The 23,690-nt window shown below is 36.6% G+C and overlaps 1 protein-coding gene across 1 annotated transcript in view; it reads right to left on the reverse strand.

The window, feature by feature from the left end:
* EML6 (EMAP like 6) overlaps nt 1-23,350 on the reverse strand; it is a 159,158-nt gene extending 135,808 nt beyond the window's left edge. Inside the window, exons 1-2 of the mRNA XM_068939947.1 lie at nt 23,258-23,350; nt 21,670-22,372 (exon numbers count right to left, since the gene is read on the reverse strand). Of these exons, the coding sequence (XP_068796048.1) occupies nt 21,670-21,866 (197 nt within the window). The 5' untranslated portion in view covers nt 21,867-22,372; nt 23,258-23,350. The remainder of the gene's footprint in view (nt 1-21,669; nt 22,373-23,257) is intronic.
* Between the last annotated feature and the right edge of the window lie 340 nt (nt 23,351-23,690).

Consider the following 23,690-nt stretch of genomic DNA (forward strand, 5'->3'; position numbering starts at 1 on the left):
TCAATTCGTTCTTTTAAAATACATTGGTTCAAAGAGAAGAGAACATGATAATCAAAGTGAGCACAATTCTTTAGACTGTGACTTAGAATACTCACACAGGACCTAAGTTCCTGTCCCCGTACTAAGAAATGTTTATGTATTTTATCCAGTATTATTTCATGCAAAATATTCTTCTATCACCAAATAGCAGATAGACATTACAGAAATTGACTGTAAATCCAACTGATAACTCAGATTGAACTAAAATAAAATCATTACTAAAGTACAGTAAAATTGTGGACAACTTCTGGTAAGTCCACAGAAAAGTTTCTCACAGCATAATGTTTCTCCTGAAACCTTCCTTGAAGTACAGCTAAAATGACATCAATATTTTTGTCGACCGCTTTTTCCACATGCACTATTACTCCATTTAATTCAGGTAGTACTAAAATTAAAACATAAATGCTTTGATACACATTCTGGAGGGGACAAGTTTAGAACATATATTTACTTCCAATTATTAGAATATAATCTTCATAATTAGATCATACTCTTCAAAGTGTTCTGTAGATACTAGACCTATTATCACTGATTTTCTGGAAAATATTTTACTTACCTTCTTAGTCAAATATCCAGGAAAGAATATACATGAAACGCTTCCAGTTCAAGATCTGCCATTACAAAGTGCACCACCTTGATAAATTTCGTAGGCTAGGTTTAGGAAAATATATCAAAAAGCTTACACTGAATTGTCTTAATTTGTTATGAAGCAGAGGAACTGATGATGGATAGGCTTTTTCCTGGAATATAGATGAGAAATCTTGAGATTGCAGGGGCCAAATATTCACTTAAGCGAGTCTGGCACTAACAGCGATCTGGAAGAAATACTTAGAGTAACAGTGCCACTGGAAAGAGGCTGAAATTTCTAAGTGAAGCAGAAATTGCATTTGGTTACTTTCAGGCCATAGTAAATGAAGGCAAAACATTCAACCAGAATCATATCTGTAGTTATGAACATTAATGCAAAAAGTTCCTTTTATTTACATAAAATGACAGTTTAATCTTTCAATTCTTTACTAGCCCAAGAAGTATTTATTATAGATGTAATATTAGATGGTGAAGCAAGACTGAACTGAAAAACCTTGTGTATACCGTGAAGGTCTTTTGGTAGGGTGCACATCAGTATTTGTGCAGGAGGTCTGCTTCAATAATCAGTCAAGCAGTGAGTGCAAAGTCTTTCCAACTGACAAAAGCATATGATGCCATCAAGTCTATTGGATACTTTTCCAGATATAATTTTGCGAATTTGTAGGTGAGAACATATGTTCAGCAAAGGCTGGACTTATAAGGAAGTAAAATAATCCTTTCAAGCAGCAGGGCTCAGAACAGCCCTTGCACAAGAATATGTGCAAAGTTTAAAATTGCCTTGTTTTCCTTTACTGCTAGGCCTAAGGAACATAGCGATGATTGAGATTTTTGTGCAATTGCTTTTCCCAGTGACCTCATTGGCTTGTATTACCCACTCATTCAAGGATAGAAGCAAGCAGATACCTATCCTACTGAGACAGGCAGCTATTATAAATTGGCACTTTGAGACCATACTTGGAGCTGCAAAATCTAAAAGATGCAAGGGCCTGACATTGATAATTGCTGTTACTGTTTTGATCTCAGAAAGGATCTATGGACAAGGTAAAAGGGGATACGACTCGTGAAGAAAAATATACCAGTCTTTCAGACCTAGTAATGATATTTGCTAGAGATGCTGTAATGAAGTTGGTCTTACTGCCACAAAGTTTTCTGAAATCTAGAATAAGATGTATTTGTTACATTTTAGTGACACAGTATCTACTTTCTATGCTAAAGGTAAGGAGGGATTGTGTTTAAAGATTAAGTTTCTGTCATGAAAAGTTTTCCTGAATGGAAACAAGACAGTGGGAGAAGAGAAAGATAGAGAATGGAATTTCATTGTCAAAAATTCTGATACTAGTGATCTGAAATTATGGTGAAATAGGCTATTTCATATTTCATAGGCTATTTAATGACTAAATCACAAGCTGAAGGGAGGGTCAGAAAGTAAGAGTAGGTTCCCAGTCAAATTTGTTGCTTTATGAACAGATTTCTAGGAGGGTCACATTCCTGTTTATCTAGAAACAATACATAATTGTGTAGACTGTGGCTGTAATTAGCTCAATTATCCATAAAGTCAAAGCTGTAGATTGCATGAAATAGAGCTATTTAATATTAAGTATTTATGTAAAAAGTTTAGTCAAAACATTTCATTCAGAAATCATGTATACACACACACACACGTAGAACAGCAGAATCCTGACAAAAAGAGTAAGATGGATCAGTGCTCCAGCTGAGCTGTAAGTATAGCTCAGCTGGTAATAAACTGTGACAACTGCAGAAAATGCTTAGTTTTCAGGGGGTTAGGCTGATTAAATAGTTATATCCAATAGGGAGGGAGAAGGCAGAAAGAACTTGGCCAGTCCACTTAACTGTCCTCGTGTATAAAGTTATTCATGCCAAACTAACTGACAAAGTAAAAGAACATTTACCTCTAGGCAGTGGAGAGTCCCACAGATTCAGAAAGGAAAATAAAGGATACCACAGGGAAAATGTGAAATGCAATACACAGTACAGAGCACATTCACAATAATTCCATCAAATAACCATCTAATACAGCAAAAAACAGTGCATTCTAAACAGCTGTCTCTTTATCAGCAGTATATTCATACTTGATTTAATCGATGTCAGCTGTTGAAAACTAATATACCATGGCTATTCATAATTTAAACTATCCTGTGACCCATCCCCAGGTCTAATAGCTAACTGAAATATAATTCTAAAATTATATTAGATACAAGCACTTATAAAGTTATTCCGATAAAGCTTGCCAAAACAGTCCTTGCTCAGATAACTGGACACTGCTCTCTTCCTCTCACAGGGGAAAATCATATTGTATCTCACATTATGCCAGCTCCCTTAGAGACAAAATACTATTTACTCAGATTTAAAATACTGTTTTAAGATAGGCCTTTGCAAAATTAAATAGTGGTCATACAACTTCTACGTAGATCTCAGGTTGTCTCACATAACTAACCACAGTCATGAGTTCACCAGTTTTTGGAAAGTCAATCTCTTCCTCTCCCACTAAAATCTAGTATTTAGATTTATACAATTTGAAGTCTTTTTCACTTGTTTTGAACTGAGTCCAACTAGTCTACTCCAGGAACAGTGGGGGAGGCATACATCTTTCTCCTGCATTTTTCCCAATATGGGAGATTTTTTCATTCTGCCAATGCTGTAACTTCCAGCCAGATGCATTCTTTAGATTATTCAGTCAGTGCTATCATTGCTAACACACACACATGAAGACCTATATAACATACACACAGTTAAAACAGAAATCTTTACACACACCAGGATTCTTCAGCATCTTTCACAATCACATTTTCAGCACTGATAGTCTAATTTGAATTACATGTCATTTTAAAATAGATGAGCTCCACTGTCAGTATTAAAATCATATGTGATTCAGAGTTGGTTTCAGTGTCCACTGAATCACAGAAATTTAACGAAAGTTTCAGCAGGGTTACATTAATAAACTGTAAAGATTTTGAAAAAAGGTAAAGGATTTTCAGATTTCAGTTAAGTATTTTACATTTAAAGATCTCTGTCTCAGTTCCCTTGACATCATGCCATGACTAATCACAGCATATAAATAAGCTCTACAAATTACAGTATTTCTAGAATTTATACAAGTTGAAGGTTAGCTTACTTCTAAACTTTTTAAATGATCCATCTGTGTTAACAGAGCAATTCATATGTTAGCACATAAGGCAGTGCCTACAAGAGCCACAGGGATGGCTGAAAAGCAAATAGTGTTTGCGATAACTCTCCAGAAAGATAAGAAAAATAGCAAAAAATTAAAACAGTTTGTAAATTTAGCACGCTCTTTGAATCAGATAACTCTCCTTCTGTGCTGACTACAAAACAGATAGCTGGAAAAAACATATAAAGTGAAATCATTCAGTACCTCTACTTAAGGTTATTTTAGGTAACAAACTTGGAAGAGGTGTAATTGCCTGTCGGGAAACAATTCTCCTTTGACAACTACTGAACTTAGGCTCCCGACTTTGGTTTCCTGAGTAGCATCTAACTTAGATATCTGAAAAAAACTATGTAATTACTAAGAAGCTGTTCAAAGTCCATAGGCTACATGGACAATCTGAGTTGATGTTAACCTATGTTGAGGCAGGCAATGCTGACAAGATTTTGAACTAGTTCAGCAACTGCTGAACTAGTTGCTTAAAAATACATTGTTGACAATATAAATACAGTTAGTTTCAAATAAAAAAAAAAATCCCATGTAATTGAATTAGCATTTCCCATCCTCTTTAAGGTTTGAAATGACTGTTATGATCAGCTAGCCTGATACAATGCACACCAAAACTTCCATCAGTGACTCATGGACCTAATTAATAATTTGGGGTTGAAAAAGTGTCCACCTTCCATAAAATATTAAGCTTTAAATATTGAAAGTGAGAGAAAAGATAACACATGCCTGGACAAGTTATTCTAATTACCTTCATTATTAAAAATTTATTCTGTGGTCAGTTTGGATGTGTTAAGTATTACCTTCAAGTCTCTAGATCTTTTTGCGCTTCTCTGTGCTAGAGTAGCGTTCTGTGTTACTAGATACCTTCTCCCTTGCAGACTTATCACTTAACTTTTTCTTCCTTCAAGCCACTGAACCAACACCTTCAAGTACATGATTCTATTCTGATTGTTTCAATTGAAATAACTTCAAATATAATTAGCCTTATGAATAAAATATGTTCTGAATACATTTTCTTTGAATTCTGAATTATCAGATTCGCTCTTTATATGAAATATTAACAAAGAATTAATGCTCAGAAACACTTTAAGTGACTTGGAAGAACAAACTCCACTTTCAGAAGTAACTTAGGCACCTGGAGTTCGTGGTAGTTTGGAAGTGATTAACTGAGTCCCATCGATTTCGGTGAGAATCACATTCTCTAGAAAATCCCAATGAAGTTTATTCCTGCATCAAAACGTCTTAAGAAATCTAGGTGCCTAAAGTCACTTCTGAAACTTACTTTCCAAAGTCAAAGCAGTGCCTCTTGAGCATTTTAACAAAATTCTGTTTTACTCTTCTGAACCATCCTGACGGAGAAAAGACAAGACTTACAGGCTACACAAGCAATTGTGGTCCTGGCAACTCTCAATGCTTACTGAAAAAGAAATTCCCCAGATCTATTTCAGGCATAGTTTATGTACCAGGTGCTGAGACCACCCTACTTGCTATACCATTGCTTTGGACTCCTGGAATGCTTGTCTTGCAAGAGTCAGTGAACCTTGACATACTGTACTGCAAGTTTTTTCACAGATGTATAAATCCATTCAGGGATCAATTCCATTGCTCTCTTCAGCCTCCTCTTATTTTATGTCCATAAGAGAGGACAGGATTTATCTTACATTGACCTTGTCCTGCTCATCTTTGCCTCTAAATCTTCGCTAACCTCTGCTCTAACTTGAATTGAATTCAAATGAATTTATAGGATTCAAGTGAATCAAACTCATTTAGGGACTTTTCAAAAAATATTGTTGTTCTTTGGTTACTTGTATAGCCTTTTCTTGGAGTTTGTCCTCGATATTATGAAATGCATTCTTTCCAGGCGCAAAGACAGCATTAAAGATGAGGTGCTTTACATCAGTGAGCTTTTGTGGAAAATACATAAACAACAGCAGATAAAATTTGCATTATTAAATTTCTGAGGAACCAGAGTTTAATTGGAATCCAACAGAATCAAGGCTTCTAAACACATAATGCTTTTGAAAAAATGTATCTTGTAACTGAATCTATTTAAGTACCTTTATATTTGCAATAATAAAAAAACAGGTCCACAATATAGACATAAATAGCAAGTTCTGTTTTGCATTGTTGTATCTACTTCAGACATCTTTCCAATCCAGTTTCAAGAACTCAAGTTTCAGACAGCTGTTTTTAATGATCATCAATCTTCATGTTCTGGTGATTGACTGAGCACATATATTAGAACGACATTCACAAACTGCTACAGCTTATTTTCTTCTTCAATAGAACTAGTTGCACTGAAAAAATCATCACAAGATCCCCCTATTATTCAAAACACATCTTTTATATCCAACATACAGCTATTATCCATATAGTTATTAATTTTACCTGTGTTTTATCGGATATGTAGGCAGACACAGGCACAAATATCAAAGAGCAACACTTGTAAACTTATTACACTAACAAAATGAAGGAAATGCTGGTTACCCAAAGAATGTCCTTTAAACATTTTTGCAAGACTGTAATACCAGGAGTTATATAAACATACAATAAGTTATGACTTTTTATGGTATCATGTAAGCTCTATGACTCATTCCTTTGCCTATTATTATTTTTCTTTGTTTTTCTCTTGATTTCTTATCAAACTGTTCAAAGCAAAGATTCTCAATCTGGAATTCTGCCTTTTATGAAATCTCAGAGAGCAGCTGGCATAACCTCAACTGAGACCATTTTGCTATATTTTAGGTTTTCGTATTATAGTGAAACTGAAGTTTCATGCACTTACATTACTACATAGCAGCATGTAGGTTCAGCTGGTTATACTGTGCTTCACTACATGGCATTTTCTGATACTCTGTTTTCGCTCTGGCTAACGGTATTACGGATGCTATAGGTTTTTTTCGCCTTCTACATTATAGCAGGAGAGAAAGGGCTTCATTCCGTAACTGCCAGCTTGCTATGACGAACAGCATATATTTTCTTCTTTATGCCATCTTTTCTATGTATTTCTACCTCAATAGACAAAGTATTATACTCTCCCCTTACACGGAGGATTGGCTTTTGCTAACAGTTCGTAAGAGAGTTGGGGGCTCCAACCAAACAGGATATTTAAGCACAAACACAATTTAAGACTATGGGGCAACCATTTCAATAAACTGAGCTAATCATGTGCATTCAGTTTGGCAGATTTCCAAATTTAACAATATAACGAGAGCACTAGATTACACCTGGAGTGTGAAGTAGGAATGGATTTGATTGTGTACAAGGGCCTTAAAGATATAGGCCTCTGCTTTATGCTATTATCTAGTTTCAGATCATGAAAAAAATACAGGCTTTTAAAGAAGATTCATGTATACAGTGCAGTTCAGAAACATAATTGCTCTCCTATTCTCTCTCCCTATCACTACAGTATATATAGGTTTCCTAAAAAACAAACAAACAAACAAAACAAAACAAAAAACAAAACAAAAGAACCCACACTTGCTTTCCGTGAAAGTATGACAATGGAACTGCACCTAGGCTAGATGTGTATTATAAAAAGAAGAACTATATCTATTTTTCAGTATAAGCCTAGCCTAAAAAATAACAGATGACCTCTCCAAAACTTATCCTATTCTTGGCATTTATTGTTAATGAGAGCCATACATTTTCTGTACAACATATATTATTTATAATTTCTCTGGCAATACAGTAAACTACACCGTGATAAAAATTGTTAAAATAGACACTGAAATAACTTGTTTGGTGCAAGAGTTGAAAACTGTGGTCTTTTGCCATACTTTCTTTTAAGGTGTGTTATTTTAAGAATTCTTCTCTATATCTACAGAACTGATGTTAAAAAAAAATAGGTCATATACCGCTAAGAGCCTTAAGAAAGCACCAACATCAGGAACTTTTGTGTTTGCCGCTGCATGAAAAGAAGAAATATTTTACTTTGAATCTACTATGATACTGCTGACTACTTATATCAATTCGCTGAACACTTTATTGCTTCCTTCTCAGCTTTGTAATGCAACCGTGACGCCTTAGAGATGAGATGCCAAAAATCAGCATGTATTATATGTGCATTTGCAAAGCTAGTAGCTCCACACTCCCCTCACTGCAAACTAGATTAAATTAATATAATATACTTTCACACAGTATCTTATTCCTCTTGTCAAGAAATGCATTTATTTACAAGGAGAAAAACAATGAAACCTGTAAATCTGTAAATTTGGTATAAGCCAAGAGAAAAACAAATATGAAAACACAAAATGCAATCCCTTCAAAACTCTCCAAGTTCTTAGCTAAGTCCTATCTCAAAGGAAGAAACTACTTGGTATCTATTTTCTCAACATAGTTATTTATAAAATTGTTCTTTTGCTTAAAATATTAATGTTAATGAAATAAATTTATGAAAGATTACTTATGAAAGAATAGAAGTAAAATTTAAAAGATTATAAAAAATTATTTTAGAAAAGATACAAGTCATTTTAGGCTGCTACGCAGACTGGGACATTAGTCACGAGAGAAGTGTTCCAGTATTCGAGGTACTTTCATCAGCAGTTCATCTGCAGCCAAAATACAATTAATGGAACCAGTACTGCACAAAAGCAGCTAAGCGGTTTGCAATCTAAAAGCTACAGGAATATCACAGTAGTTCAAAAACTGTGGAAGTAATAAAAACTTGTGATATACAGTAAATCGTGATATTCTGGTGATATAAACTTGCTGCTCAATTAAAGTCAATGCAACTGTGATAATTTAGTGCCTTCCAATACTTCCAATACTCTTTCCAATAATTAGCCTCTAACAACTTGATTTGGATGGCTTGATAAGATTCCAGAAGTAGAGGGAAATGGATAGAGTCCAATACATTTTCTCATCAGCAAACAACAAAAAAAAAAAAGTCATGTTTTGATTCCATTCTATCCTTAGCATCCTTCAGGAATTTAGGGAATTAATGAAATGTAATTTTCATAAAATTGTCAGCATCTGGAATTTATTTACCAAAATTCTTTAACAATATTTCAGGGTTTTTTTTTAAAGAATACTTTTTGTGTTCACGTGTGTGTGTGTCCTATTACTGTCTTAAGATTTGCCCTTCAGCTTACTGGGATTTAGGATAGAGTTTCCTGAACGATGGCGTTCCCCGAACATTTTCTAGACACAGTTTTATTTCTGAATTAATAATTTCATTCAACCGCAAATATTAGCATATATGGTAATGAATAAACCAAATAATTAGCCAGACTCACTTGGGATTACTATCCTTACTTAAAGGTGTATTTAAGTTTTAAAGACCTCTTGGAAATCACTTTGGCAAAGAATAAAGTACCTTCAGTGAGCTGTTGCATAAATTTATACTAGAGGCTATGAAGAATAATCAGCCTTATTAATCTAGAGAGCTACATTCAATAGCTATAGTTAGACTCTGTGAATAACACTATACTGGCTTCGTCTGCATCTATTCCTCAACACATTTTATAGCAGAAACATAAAAGCTTCCATACATTTAGCTCAATTCAAAGTAACAGTCATCTACTACCCATATTAAGTTCATCCTTACACACTCACTCCTGCTAGTCTCAGGTTACAAAATAATATTTTTAAAGGTGACAGTTACAGCTAAATCAGGTTTTCCACAGCTCTTTTGCCATAAATCTGCTTTTTAAATACTTTGCAGCTGCTGCCTGTTTCTCAAACATCTTCTTTCACTGTCAATGTCTTGACTGCACCAACCTCACACCAAGACAAAAAGAGAAGTGCATGTTTGTAAGGCCAAAACTATAAATGGCTTTCCCATTTACACATTTCTCTCGCACGACCTACAAGCAGTTTCTTATAGGTTTCCAATTTGAGCTAAAGTACCTAGCACCAACACAGCTGCTTCTTCGAAAAACAGCAGTAAATCTTCTATCATCAATGCCCGAGGAACTGGACAGGTTAAGCACCTTTCATTTACGGCAAAGCAACAGTGGTATAATATTCTTCAATTCAGAAAAAGTCAAAGAATCTACTGTACCATGGTCTGCTCAGGACATAAAATGCAGCAACTCATTAAGGCTTAACACATAAGCCTTAATCCTAAGTCATTTTTTTTTCTTCTTCATCTCAATCACCCAGCTTTTTACAAATTCATTAGGGTATTAGTGCCTGTTTATCGGCTATTAGTCCAATTTAACAATATCCAGAAGTAAAATTTTACACATTGATGAACTGAAATGGTGATACAAACTGGTTGACCGTCACTTTGCTACTAGCCTATTTTCATAATAAATCTCGGGCAAAACTTCAGTGCCCCCAGCCCATCTTCCATTTATCCCAACATCACTTATGTAGTGGTCACGTCTCATTCAAACAGCATGTCATACTGACTGCTTGTTTCTCCCATTTCCTCACATGCATTGTCCGTCTTCTCAGGCTTCACTATGACTCATTTCTTAAACTATCATTGCAAAAATTTGTAGTGTATATACAAAGAAGACAGAAGGAAGCCAAAAGCTCTTTTAGCTAGCATCAGATTCCAGGAATATACACAAAGGCCTACCTTGGTCTAATGAGCCTTACCATCTCAAAGTTCCTCTTTGGCAGAGAGAAAGAGGCTCTTCTGAAGAAGTAGGAAGAAAAATGAGCCTAACACAGATGCTCTGAAAAAGCTGTTCTCTCTCTACTGAATAGAGGGGGAATTAAGAGAATTAGCCTTCCTAAGCTGAATTTATTCTTCGTTAATACCTCTTGTTCTTTACTACACTCACAATATCAAATGTGACATTTTCATTTGAAATTCATTTTAAATACAGGACTTATTTTCACTGGAAATCTGTGATGCAATTTATACCCAAAATTCTATACACAGAAGAATCACAGATTCAAAATAAGCCCCTCCCCCCCCCAAAAAAGAACAGGTTTAATCAAATTCTGAATGGCATTCCATGGGGTAGAGAAGGCAATTTTTTAAATGGAGAAGTATGGAACATGTAAAAGGGTCTCAAAGTGTCAAGTATAATAGAAGAGTACAATGACTTTTCTTTAACAACATTATTTAACATTAAGCAGGTAAAAAAAGCTTGTCAAGTCTCAAAAAAAGCAATAGGTTTAGTATTCTGATATGAGCCTATGCCCAATAATCTTGATCTTCTAAAAATATCCAGGGAAGGCTCAGAGTAAACTTCTGGATAATCCAGCTTTCCACCACCATAAATGTCATGTCTGTGTTACAATTTAGCACATCATTCACTTTATTTCTTCTATATTCAAGCAGATACATCTACTAAGTTCCTTTATACAACACCACCTGAGCGTGCGATGTGAAAAAATCTGTTACGAAAACATAGCACTTATGGATTACGTGCATCTACTATTTGTAGGAAAGTTTTATATTTTTCATTTTTGTTAATATTTAATGAATTATTACTTCTTTACCCAACTGATGATACTTAACTGCCAAACTGATGGTGTTATGGTAAACTATCATGCATCTGAGAAAGCAGTATTCCTATTCCTGATTTCACTGGGGCACCAGAAACGGAATACATCTACCCATCTGGATATTAGTAATATCAAGCATTTCTAATCTTCTCTTGTGCTGATCACACAGTTTAAATCTCTAGATGCGCATTGTTAATGGACAGTTAAAGCCAAGCATTAATATAAACGGCCCAGCTTCAAGAAGTCCTAATTTTACCCAGTAAAGTCCAGGGTAGTGAACAAAATGTACTTTTTAAAGCCAAAAGCACAAGGTATCAACTGATTGATGGTCTTACGGATTTACCTACACAGAGACTAGGGAAAGCCAGTGAAACAGTTACAATAGCCTACTCAAGTTCCTACCGGAAAACTTAATAAAAAAAAAAAAATTTAGCTTACACTCTAGTTCACAAACTTTCACATAGAAAGCTCTGAGTAGCTGTAGAGCACTTAAGGATCTCTGAACTACTGCCTCAACATCGTATTATTATCACAGCCCATGACTACTCCTTTCCAAGTAACAGAGAGAGATAGGTACAGGAACACAGCAATATTTTTTATTGTGGTGACTAATTTAGTTGTAAAAGAAAATCTCTGTATCTTAATAACAAAAGACTTTCTTTTTTTTTTTTTTTTAAATGTTCTGGAGTCAGTTAAATCACTAAATCTTTTTTTCTGAAGAAATTACCTTCCAATAGAGCCAGATCACTGATCAAAAACACTCTTTTGAAAAATTACGAGTTCCAGATGTTTTTTTTTCTCCTAGAATAAAGCACATTTATTTTAAAAAGAGAGGGAAATAGCGTATTACTAATCAGCAATTACTGTGTAGGGGTTTTCCCTTAATGAACATTCAGGACTGCTAAAAATAACGAAGACATTCAAAGTTCCCAATAAAAACTCAGAAAAGTCTTTTATAACAAAAAGTGTCAAGCAACCAAAGTAAAGGGGTTGCTATAACTCTCTGTTTTCAGACTAGAGTTTATTTCCTAATCTATTGTCATTGTTTCAGTATGTTCCATTCTCAAGTAAAGACAATCTGTCACAAAGAACAGATTTCAGTACTAGTGTCAACTGGAATCACATCAAAAATATACAATGCACCAAGTACCTGTTTTATAATTAAAGAAGCTTGATGTATTTCACATTAAATCATACTACTACATGCAAACTGTCTCAACAATACTGAAAACTGAATACGTACAGCACAATATGATTCTCAAAAGCTAAAATCACCAAATCAGTCTCTGACGCTGAGCTGTTGCTATGATGTTAGCCTCATCTGGTAAACGCAAAAAGCTCAAGGTATTGCAAGAGCAAATATACAACCCAGGACATTATCACTGTGCAAAGTCAGACAAATAACAGTACCTCCTCATTTGGTTTGAGTTATATATCGTTGTTAGGTTGTTCTTAACTATTTGCACCATTTTGCTCAGAATGTAAAGTAGAAGTGACATAAAACTAAAACATAGCTTTTATTTCCAGTGCATTTGTAAAATGTATACAACCCCTTCCCCGCAACACCAATGACCCCGGACAAATGCACTGTGTGATGTTCTTCCCTGGATGCATCCCACTGATTGTCACTGAAGGTTCAGCAGCGTTGAATGATACTCACTTTAGAGATTTCTTGGGTTAGTCCACCATCTAGGACAGACATGAACACATGGTCTGTATTTGGCACGAAGTTCAAGGCTACCTAAAGGTTTAGAGGTCTCATTCCAAGCCTGCTGTAAATATCATCACTGAGGAAGAATTTCAGTTTGGGATCTTTGGTAGACAAAAACTTTACACTCTACTCCAAAGACATTCAGTTATCTCACAAAAAACGAGCTGCTACTCCAAATAAAAGTCTTTAAGCGGAAAATAGTAGGCATTCTTGCTTTTTACCAAGATTCCTAAAAAACTGAGCAGTAGGCAAGTGAACTAAGTATTCTTTAGAAGACTCAAGTATGATATGCCACATTTTCAAAACACGTTAGCCAGGAAGCATACTTTCTAAAACTAATTACAGTACCAGAAAACTGTTGCAGCAGTTTGTTCTTCTACAGCGATAACAGACAAATTGCTATAAATATTTCTGCACACCACAGCTCCTTCCTTCCCCTCCACCTCCTAATTTTTTTTTTTAAATAATCTCCCTCAAACTGAAAATCCCTTTTCTACTGTCAAAGAGTTACTATACCAGAGATGCTTTCTTCTGGAAGGCAGTCCAAAAAATATAAAATATCTCTTCCATTTTCACCAAAGTGTAAAGATGCAATTTTCACATCCCAACGACTAAAGCATGGACAGCAGCAACTTGCACCTTGTCAGCTGAAAAGTGTCAGTTGCCAGTTTTTGTGATGAAAATGTTGGAGGGACGCTTGTAGTCCCAGTCAAATATAACTTTTTCTTGAGATATGGAGTTATAAACAAGTTTATCATGGGCAAAAGTTTAAATTTTTATTACACCACTACTCTGCACTAATTGCTGAAACATACATTCTTATTTTTCCATTACACATTAAAAGATTATGTGATTTTTCCTGGAAAAACCTTATCTAAACTTAGAAGAATAGAGATATTTGAAAATTGCCTGGATGAATTTGACTTCCATTTAGTCAATGAGGAAAGAGGGGAAGAAGTATTTATGGAAGTTGACCTCTTCTATCCTACAAGATGCAGTTTATAAGTCTGTGGGAAAACGAGAATTTGAACACGTTTGCAAGAAGTTTTACAATAGAAATTGGTAACACAAAACTGTCCCACAACTTCTCTCCCACCTTCTGAATTAAGAAGATAATTTTAAAACAAGGTATGACTCATTTCAAAGCATTTCCTGTGACTTTTCATCTTGCTAAACACCAACTACACTCCAATACCTGATGATTTTCTAGTATGCCACTTTGCCTCAAATACTCAGTGACTTCTTTTGCTTCAGCCTTTCCTTCCTCAAAAACAGCCTGTCCTTCCTCAAAGCCTTTCCTTCTTGCCCGGAGAACACTTAGAAAAGCCAGAGAGCGCCTAACTGTTTTAATATGTGGTACTAGAAGAGTCACTGTTCAAACGACAATGGCAGATACATCCAAAATGTGGGAGACACATGGCAGAGAATACTCAAAAGATACAAGGAAGAATATTTCTTAACATATATAACTTTATTATTTTATGACCAAATCAGTAGCTCTAGAAAAAAGTAACTATCTTCAAAAGAATCACAGGATGCTACCTTTTTTCCAGGTTCAAATGGCTACAGAGATTTTCAGAAGCTGTAAATAATGGGTTTCCCATAACACCCAAGATTACTATTCCCCTCTTACCCTGGGGTTTTTACAGCAGCGTAACTTCAAAGATTTCCTTGAAATTAGCCAATGAATCTGAAATAGTTACAAGCCTAAATAGAATTATTTATCCTGCTAAAAAGAAGAAATATCCATGTTTCCTGCTATCATAACTAACCGTGAGCTTATTGCTGTACATGGTTAGGAGACAAATAAATTCTTATTTATTTATTAAGCAATAGCATTCTCTGGAATCAAGTGACAATATAAACTTTTTGTGACTCACTGCAACACAATTAACACTTTTGAAAAGGCTAATTTCATCTCTTTCCGGGGTATAACAAACACTACTGACGACTGTAAAAGTCAAGAGATTCTGGGCCAAGAAATATTTATAAATATGTTCTAGTGAATGTTACAAGAAAAAGCACAAAGTTATTTGGCATTTATATGTATAATGTGGTGTGTGTGTGAAATGAACGTATTACATATATACACTTGGCATTTAAAACATATACTACACAGGTTTCTATATGATTAGTGTTTAACCTATTGTAGCAAAATATTCATTTTGACAGATTTAGTCATCTTAAAAATCAAACTGAAATAAAACAATGCAAATCAAGTTAATGAGTTGCAGAGTTAACGCAAAGCAAATTTAATTTTTTAAATGAGCTTAATTTAAATTTTTAAATTCAAGATACTGTAAGCAATGGTTAAAAATGTAAAATAACATAACTGAGATCTCTAACTGCAAGATTCTAATCTAAGAATATCAAAATTTTGATATTTAATATGCACTATACTCAGTTCTGGGCGATAACGAACTGTTTCACATGAATCTAATAAAAATATAACGTACTAGCTGACACAGCTAGTGCTCACCATTTCTGAATTCTAGTAAATTAAAAACATGATAAAGATCCAAGTAATTTCTGCAAAAAAAAAATACAGATGTCTCCCATTTCGTTAGGAAAGTTTTTTCTTTACTGTTTTGATATGGAGTTGAGTTAAACTGATAATTTAAACGCTCAAAACTGTACTTGGGATTTTAATAACCATCTTCTCACTTTTCCAGACAAATCACAAGCTGTGATTGTACAAGCAATAAATCTTACTTATTAACTATTACCGTATTCAGCATATCATTCAGATGTACGAGCAGTAGTCTGTTCAAATAACGTAATCAAATAACACAGATACATTGCCACAAATGTCTGTTAAGGTTTTCTGCATTTTTAACTATGTATTTTAAAAATCTATGTATTTTAAAAATATGTTTGATAGGATATTGTAACTATATATTCCAGCATATCTAAGGCATTAATCTAGGTATTTAAGAAACTAGTAAAAACTTGGAACCTAAATTCAGCATAACAATCAAGCAGAGCAAATATAAGCGTGGTCATCAGAAATTCTTCAAATAAATGCCACTTTCACTTGTTTCTTGAGATTGAAAGCAAGAGATGCAATAAGCTGATCAAGGAAATTTTTAATGTGAAATAACTTCTTTAATATGAAACTCCTTTAACAAACTACTGCCTCAAAAAAATCTTCCCAAAGCATGCAAGTATATATAGATCTCAGTCACTGCATTAAAAGTTATATAGAAAAAGTATTAGTTTATCCAGCACATTTTTCTGCATATATATAATTTTTTGTTTAATCTATTCAATGTTTAGTCCACTCATTTCAGTAACAGATAAAATTGTATTCCGATGTACTGTGTTTAACCAAGGAGGCTCACATACGCTTTGTCAAAATTTATGCTGGCGAAATTCTTCATCACCAATAAAATTTACCCTTTAAACCTGCAGGGAAATACACAAGTATTTGTATACAAGTATTAGGATAGTAAACTGATTGCTCTATTCAGTTGATACTCCATGAGAGTTTAGACAGACAGACCAAAGTTGCTCAAAAGAACTTTATCTAAACAAATTATTTATTAAAAAGTTAATATAGTTTGTAAAGTGAGCTTGAAGCATCAAATTAAAATGAGATATTAAAAGCTGTGTGAAATAAATATGTCAATTTGAATATCAAGTTAAGAGAAGCACATACAAAAAAGAAAAAAAGAGAGAAAAATATACTGTAAAACATTCTGCTTCACCCTAGTTATTCCAAAGTCATTATCTTTCAAATTTTAACGGCTTTAGCCTTGCCAGCAATCACATGTGAAATAGGGCTGGAATTTCTGTTGCTGAAAATCCTGTACGGCTTGATTGCTACTTTTCTATCTCTTAAGTCACTAAATTTTAGCAGTCCTGCATGTGCAGGACTATCGTAAGGTACAGACAGTACAGTCTTCCATGCATGTATCAGAGAAAATAACGACAGTATCCACAGTATCTTGCATATCATTCTATAGCAAACAAGTACTTGCATTTACTATTAAAAAAGTGGCAAATCTACATAAGTTTATAGTATCTTAGATCCCTTCAACATAAGCGCCATCATATAAACACAAACATTACAGTACGGGAATATAAATATATGGTATGTTTTAAGTAAAATTTAGACACTTTAACACTGAGTTTCTGATTTGTATCCCTCTGCCATCAATTTATTTATTCCAGAATTACATTTACTATACTCCACAACTTAACAGCGTTGCTTCAAGCATCACATTTCTTCTTCCAGAATTGCATAAAGACAAGGAAATTTGTAGTCACATCCTAATATACAATCCAATCACCTGAAATGATAAGTCTAAAGAATGAACCAGGCTGCTAGTCACTCACTCCACCCACTAAATCCTCACCACCACTAGCACATCCATATTTTTTAAATCTCAATCTGTCAGCACAGTAGAACACACACATCAGCAGACTTACAGTGATATTCTGATAAATCCGACATTATTATTACACTGTAACGAGACTTACATAAACAACATGCTTTAGTACACACAGATAATAGCCTGGCTTTCTGGTTAACATGCCTAGGCAGCAAAGACTGCAGAGAAACTGGGCAATTTCTTGTGGTACCCTGCCTCACAGGCTATTTATTTTAGGCCAGTTGAAATACAAAATATGCTTTTGTAAATGCATAATATTGCAATATATCAGATACATAAATGTATCTGTCAAGGTAAATTTAGATATGATGTCATTTTAAGAAATTGCAGTTTATGAAAAGCGTAGATAAGTCTTTGATATAACATCAGAGATGTTCTCTGAGTTTTGACATAGTCAGGAAAACCAATCAATACTGTAGAAATTCTTGGAAATAGAAGAACAGGGAGAAGCAATAACTGTTACCACCATTGCAAACATTTCTCAAGATCAGGAACCTCTGTTTACAAATTTCTGTTTAAAAAAAAAAAAGAATAAATGAAATCAACTGCATTTTAAATTATAATGAGAAATACGTCAACTGATTGTATTTGTATTTCCAGTAGCAAACTGTTTTTGGCCTTCACGTGCATAAACTGCAGAAAAATTATGGGAAAGAACTGCTTCTCATTCAACATTTCATTGCGAGAGAAAGGGAAGTGATCCAACTGCTTGCTTATCCACAACTAACGTACAACGTTAGAGTCAGGAAACCTGTTGGGTTTTTTCCCACTGCTGTACTTTTTAAAGTGTTCAATTACTATGAAAACTAATGATTCAGTATTACAAGTGGTTATACTAAACATAAATCCTAAACTCACATGAATGTGATTGAATTACAAAATTCTCATTAATACATTAACTTACAGTCAATATAATAAGCTGCTGCAAATGCCCACTTTTAAATTAGTCAAGAAGGAAAACAATCCCCATATGTTAATATTAAAGCTTCTGAAGCCTAATCCTGTGAAGCACAAATGACTGAATTCAAAGAAAATAAGTCACGTGCGTAAGGATATAGCTACTCTACACTTTTACACTAAAACATTATAATAGCTGTGCTAACTTTACCTTAGCTAGACCACATTTCAAGAACAATCAAACACATCATAGAGCTAACATGCAAGCCAATCTGTGGTTGCTTTGTGGTCTGCAACACAGATATACTTTGACCTTCACCACCTCGAGCTGCTATTTTATGCTCAGTAATCAAAGCTTTCATTAAAGAGGGGGGAGGCGGGAGAAAGGAAGAAAATACGGTATATCTCATGCTCTTCAACTGTAAAGAAAACTTTATAAATAACATGTCTTCTTAGTCTCTAGATAAAATGCATCAGCAGTCTTGAGAGACCAGAACCTACTCTGTTAATTTCAACTAAGTGTTGACTCTGTTTTACAGTGCTAACAGTTGATTATCAACTATTTCATACAGTTTTAAGTATTTTACAACTAAATAACATGCAAGAACTGTATCATGTAACCAGAAGTGATCCCCTCTCTCCCTTCACCCCCAAAAAATCTTAGAATACTTTACACTGGAAGAGGAGCTCCGGAGGTCACATAGTCCAGTCCCCTGAACAAAGCAGGGATACCTTCAAAGTTAGATGAGGCAGTTCAGGGTCTCATCTCATTACCAAGTCAAAAGGAGACAGAGCTTGGAAATACAGAACCTTTTAGTTTCCTCCCACGGAAAATAAAACACTTGAGAACTCACCTGTTCATACTCAGAACATCTACCTTATCAGCTGAGCATAGTATAAACAGAACTTATTTTTCAGGTATGAATCTTGAAAAAAATTCATTCCCCATTAACCCAATACAGTCTATTATAGCCAAAACTAGATTATGTCTAATTGCATTATCTTCATACACAGCAAGAGGTAGGACCATTAAACTTGTGAAAACACAGAAAACATCTTTGTAAACACATGACCTTTTATCCAAGGAAAAACTTCCACATCCATGATTTTAATAAACACTTCAGGGTTACGTACAGGCTCTTAACCCTCTGATTCATGGGTTCATCTATTTATTTTCCACAAGTTAGTACTCACTGAAAGCCTTTTATACAGAAGGAGTCAATGTTAAATGCTAGCCGTGATGTCTAAAATAGAACAACTTAAATGACTGTTAGCTACATTTGTTAGCCACATCAGTGACCATCATACAAGGAACTATCGAATTGAAAATCATTATAGTGATGGATGGGGTACCCCATCAGTAAGGACTACAAAATTCAAAGGCATAAAAACATCAGCCCTTCACAAATGCAAACAACAGAATATTCTAGCAGCTTTTCAGAGACTCTTAAACAAAAGATCTCTCCTTCCGTAAACACCACGTGACAGCAACTTTTCTTGTCCACTAAGAGCAGAAACAAACTCCTACGTGGGCCTGCACTGCTGTAACTATGTTCAACCTACAGAACTCTGAGTTTGTGATGGATCAAAACCGGAATTCATCTTTCAGAAGTATTAGCTGAACAGCAGTTGAACATAGCCAGCCCTCAAAGCACCTGCTAAAGTGAACAGGTGACTGCTAGTTTTCTTAAAAGAGTAGAAATGGGCATAGCCAGTGTCAAAATACACACAGCAAACGCTCATATTCCTTCTATTCCCATTTTATATTTAGGACTTTGCCAAAAGCAATCTCCTAACGTGGGATACTCCTTAAAGGACAAGGCACAAAAGTTACACAATATGGATGGATCTTGGAGGAGGGAGGTGTTGTCAAGTATAATAATCAGGACGCTTTTTACCTCAGCAGATGGAACATTTCAAAAATAAAAATAAAATCAAAGCATCAGCGTCCAGTCAAAAAACAGCCGACATATGTAGATGTGTCTTGACAAATTATCTTGCTAGTTTTGGTTAAGAGCTCACATATAACCTGACAAATATGCAAACTGGTATACATGCTACATCTTTCACCCTGTAAAGTATCAAAACTTACCATCCATGCAATACATGAGGATCATATTTCATGAGATACTGTGGACCCATCTAAAATATTCATTCTGCTTTTAGGGATCTGAGCAACCAAGTGTCTATTTAAATACCCTTCTGGAATTGGTAACACCTCTGAAACCAGAATAAACTTTTATGCGCATCCACTTGATTTCATGAAATGCTGCTGCTTTAACACAGATTATAAAGGGGAGGAGAACAATGCTACTAGTATATATAGGAGCCAAAAGCTCTCTCTGGGAAACGTAGATGTTTTTCTGTAAACAAGACTCCAGAATGATTATATGACAACTATGCAATTTTGTTACTGAATGTCAGAACGCTAACTGACTTCAGCAGATATTTCCACAGTACTGCTGCACCATGAGTCACCTGGGACTATTCTGATTTCACATCACCATGAAAACACTTCATTCATTCTGAATTCAGGTGAATGGGGGGGCAGCAGTTAGCTATGCTGAGAGGAGTGTCCTTACCATGCAACTTTCTTTACCAGGATATTCTAGGTTCAGATTTCTGCTATAAAGTAGCAGAGCCAACATTACTTTTCTATTTTACTGGTGTAATTTCTGAATTTTGGACAGATTTTTTTAAAAGGCTAGCTTAAGTCAGTAACCACATTTCTGTGATGTTATCACGTTCCCTGTAGTAGAATCAGTATTTCTGTAGCACAATAACAATGACTGACCTCACTCCATAGCCAGAATTTAAAAGACAGGGACCAAAAAAATTGGACAGATAGAAGCAAAACCTGTGCTTCTGTGGCCATCTTGCACCAGCATGCTCAGAATTTCTGGTTGGAGTATGAACAGCTAAACTTGATTTTAAGTAAAATTTTCAGGGCTGTATAGAAAAGATTGGCTTGAGGTACGTACCAGGTATATGGTGCTCTTTTGCTGGGCTTTGTTTGGTATAAGAAGAGCTACAATTGCCTTCTATTAGGCATCACCATTAATGAACTTGGGTCCTAGCACTGACAAGATTAAGGTGCTGGATCCACAATTTTGCAGCACTGTTGCACAAAGATCTCCCTCATACATTCCCGTAGTGTAGCTGCCAGTTTTGCTATTAGTACAACTGCAACAGAAAAACTTGCCTTCTATCTTAATATTAAAACATTTTGAAGCTTTGCTACAAAAATAATAATAATCAACAAGATCTAGATATCCACCTTTCACCCAGAGCCTTGATAACAAATCTGTGCTTCTTCAAAATGATAGCTACAAGCTGAGCTGCTTGAAGCAAGGAGGGGATATTTTAGCAGTCCTACATTCTCCTCCTTTCCCTTTAAACCCCACCCGCCCCAGCACAAGAAAAGTCTGCCCCCTTACCTGATAATATCATCGTTGTGTCCCAGGAAGAATTTCTGGCTGTGTTCTCTGGTGTTATAAACCACTCCGACTCCAGCCACGAAGTAAACCACCTCTTTGCCTGCTGTGTAGTACAGGTTGTTGCGGCACTGGTGACCCCTGTACCCGTAAACCCACTCCAGACGGAGCTGGCATCTAGGAGCTGTCCGATCCGCCATGATAACCAATCCCCTCTCCCCACTAGCACACACAAAATCTAGTGCTGCCCCTCCTTCCCTTAGCTCCTTCCCCCTTAAGGGTTTTCCCCTTTAAAACGTTAGCAATCTCTGCCCAGCTGCCGAATCTTCAGGTTGCACTTTCCAGTGATGGTCTTAAACGGAAAACACATTCGCAGACCAGGTCTGCTATTGCTGCCGCCGCCGCCACTGCTGCTCTTACTGCTGTGCTGCCACCATAATCTTCTGCTGCCCAGGATGAACAGCTGCTGTTTCCCCGCTGCTGTGCAGCCCAGACAACTTCTTGGGGAAGAAGGGAGATAACAAAAATACACCTACATAAATAGCAGACAGGCCTTTTCTTTTCTTTTAAAGGCAAAGTAACTTCTGTGCGTCACCACCACCACCTGCCAAAGACTCCCTGCTGTATGCCCCGTACTGCACCTTCTTCTTATCTCCTCGCAAAAAGGAATGTTCTTCTTTCCAAGATATTTCTCACTGAGTCAAAACTGAAAGAAAAACAAACATACATGTATTTGAGTTGCTGAATATGTGTATATTTAAAATGCAAAGTGACTACTTCGAGGGGAGGGGGGAGAGGAGAATGGAGGGTGCCCCAGCACTGTCTGAATCTGTGCAGTTCTGCGTAGTCTGAGTCTTCCAAGCCTTTTCAGCAAGATCCAGTGCAATTGTCACTCATCATATGAGCTGCTACTGAGAGAGGATTCATATACAACATCCAACATAAATATGGTAACATTACCCCATCTTTCCTTATTCCCTAGCACTCAAAACTTCCTCTTTGTGGAATCCAGAGCAACTATTTGATCTGAACAATCTTACGTTCCCTCTTTGTGGCCACAAAACACTCTGATTTCCTATAAAATTGGGGAGCTTGTATTTCTTTATTTTTATTGATGGTCATCCTTTGGAATGACATCCCCAAGGAAAATGCTTCCTTATTTCTCCTTTTCCTGAAGCATGATTTGCATTACCACGAGTCCGGAGCAGCTACTGTGTGCTGTTTGCAATAAGTCATCCACCACTTTATAGTACCACTCAACAAGAGGCCAGACCCAACCCTGCAAAGGACTCAGCCACAAACGCAGGGAAGACAGCGCTAAATCTGAGGAGAAAAGACAGACTCGTTCTTAGAGACGACACAGCATAGAACCAGATGGAAGAAAGAAGGAAATAAACTCCCCTCGACCAGACTAAGCCACTACCTTTCCCCACAGAATATGCTTTACGTTCACGGTCTGCCCAAACTGAAGAGCAGCGTGTTGATCCCGGGTTACATAAACTGCTCCCCGGGCTACCGGGAACACAGCCCGTGCCACCCGCAAGCGATGCGACCCGCTCGCCACGACTGACGCTCCACGCTTGAAGCAAACCTGAGAGTAAAACCCGGCATCACACCCAGAGCAACAGTCTCCAGAGGGAGGATCATCGCTCCTCGCCCCCAGGCCGACAGCGGAGCCGCCTCCCCGCGCGGCGGGGCGGGGAGAGCGGGGGGGGGGGGTGAGGGGGCGGCCCCACCGAGGCAGCGCCGACTCGCCGCCCCGTAGCGCCGCCCGGGCGCGGGGGACGGCGGAGGCTGCGGCCGCTCGGCCGGAGCGGCGGCTCCCCCGCCGCGTCCGTGCGCACCGGAGGCGAGCGGAGGAGGCGGGCGGCAGTGCGGGGCAATGGCGCTACCCTCCCCGCCGCCGCCGCCGCCGCCGCCGCCGCCGCGGCTCCCGCACGCACGGCCGAGCACGCTCCCGAGGCCGCTCGAGCCCCGCTCAGCGTGGGAGCGGCAGCGCCGTCGCCTTTGCAGACTTGCCCGGG

The sequence above is a fragment of the Struthio camelus genome, chromosome 3 (assembly GCF_040807025.1).
Source record: "Struthio camelus isolate bStrCam1 chromosome 3, bStrCam1.hap1, whole genome shotgun sequence".
Classification (NCBI taxonomy): Eukaryota; Metazoa; Chordata; class Aves; order Struthioniformes; family Struthionidae; genus Struthio; species Struthio camelus.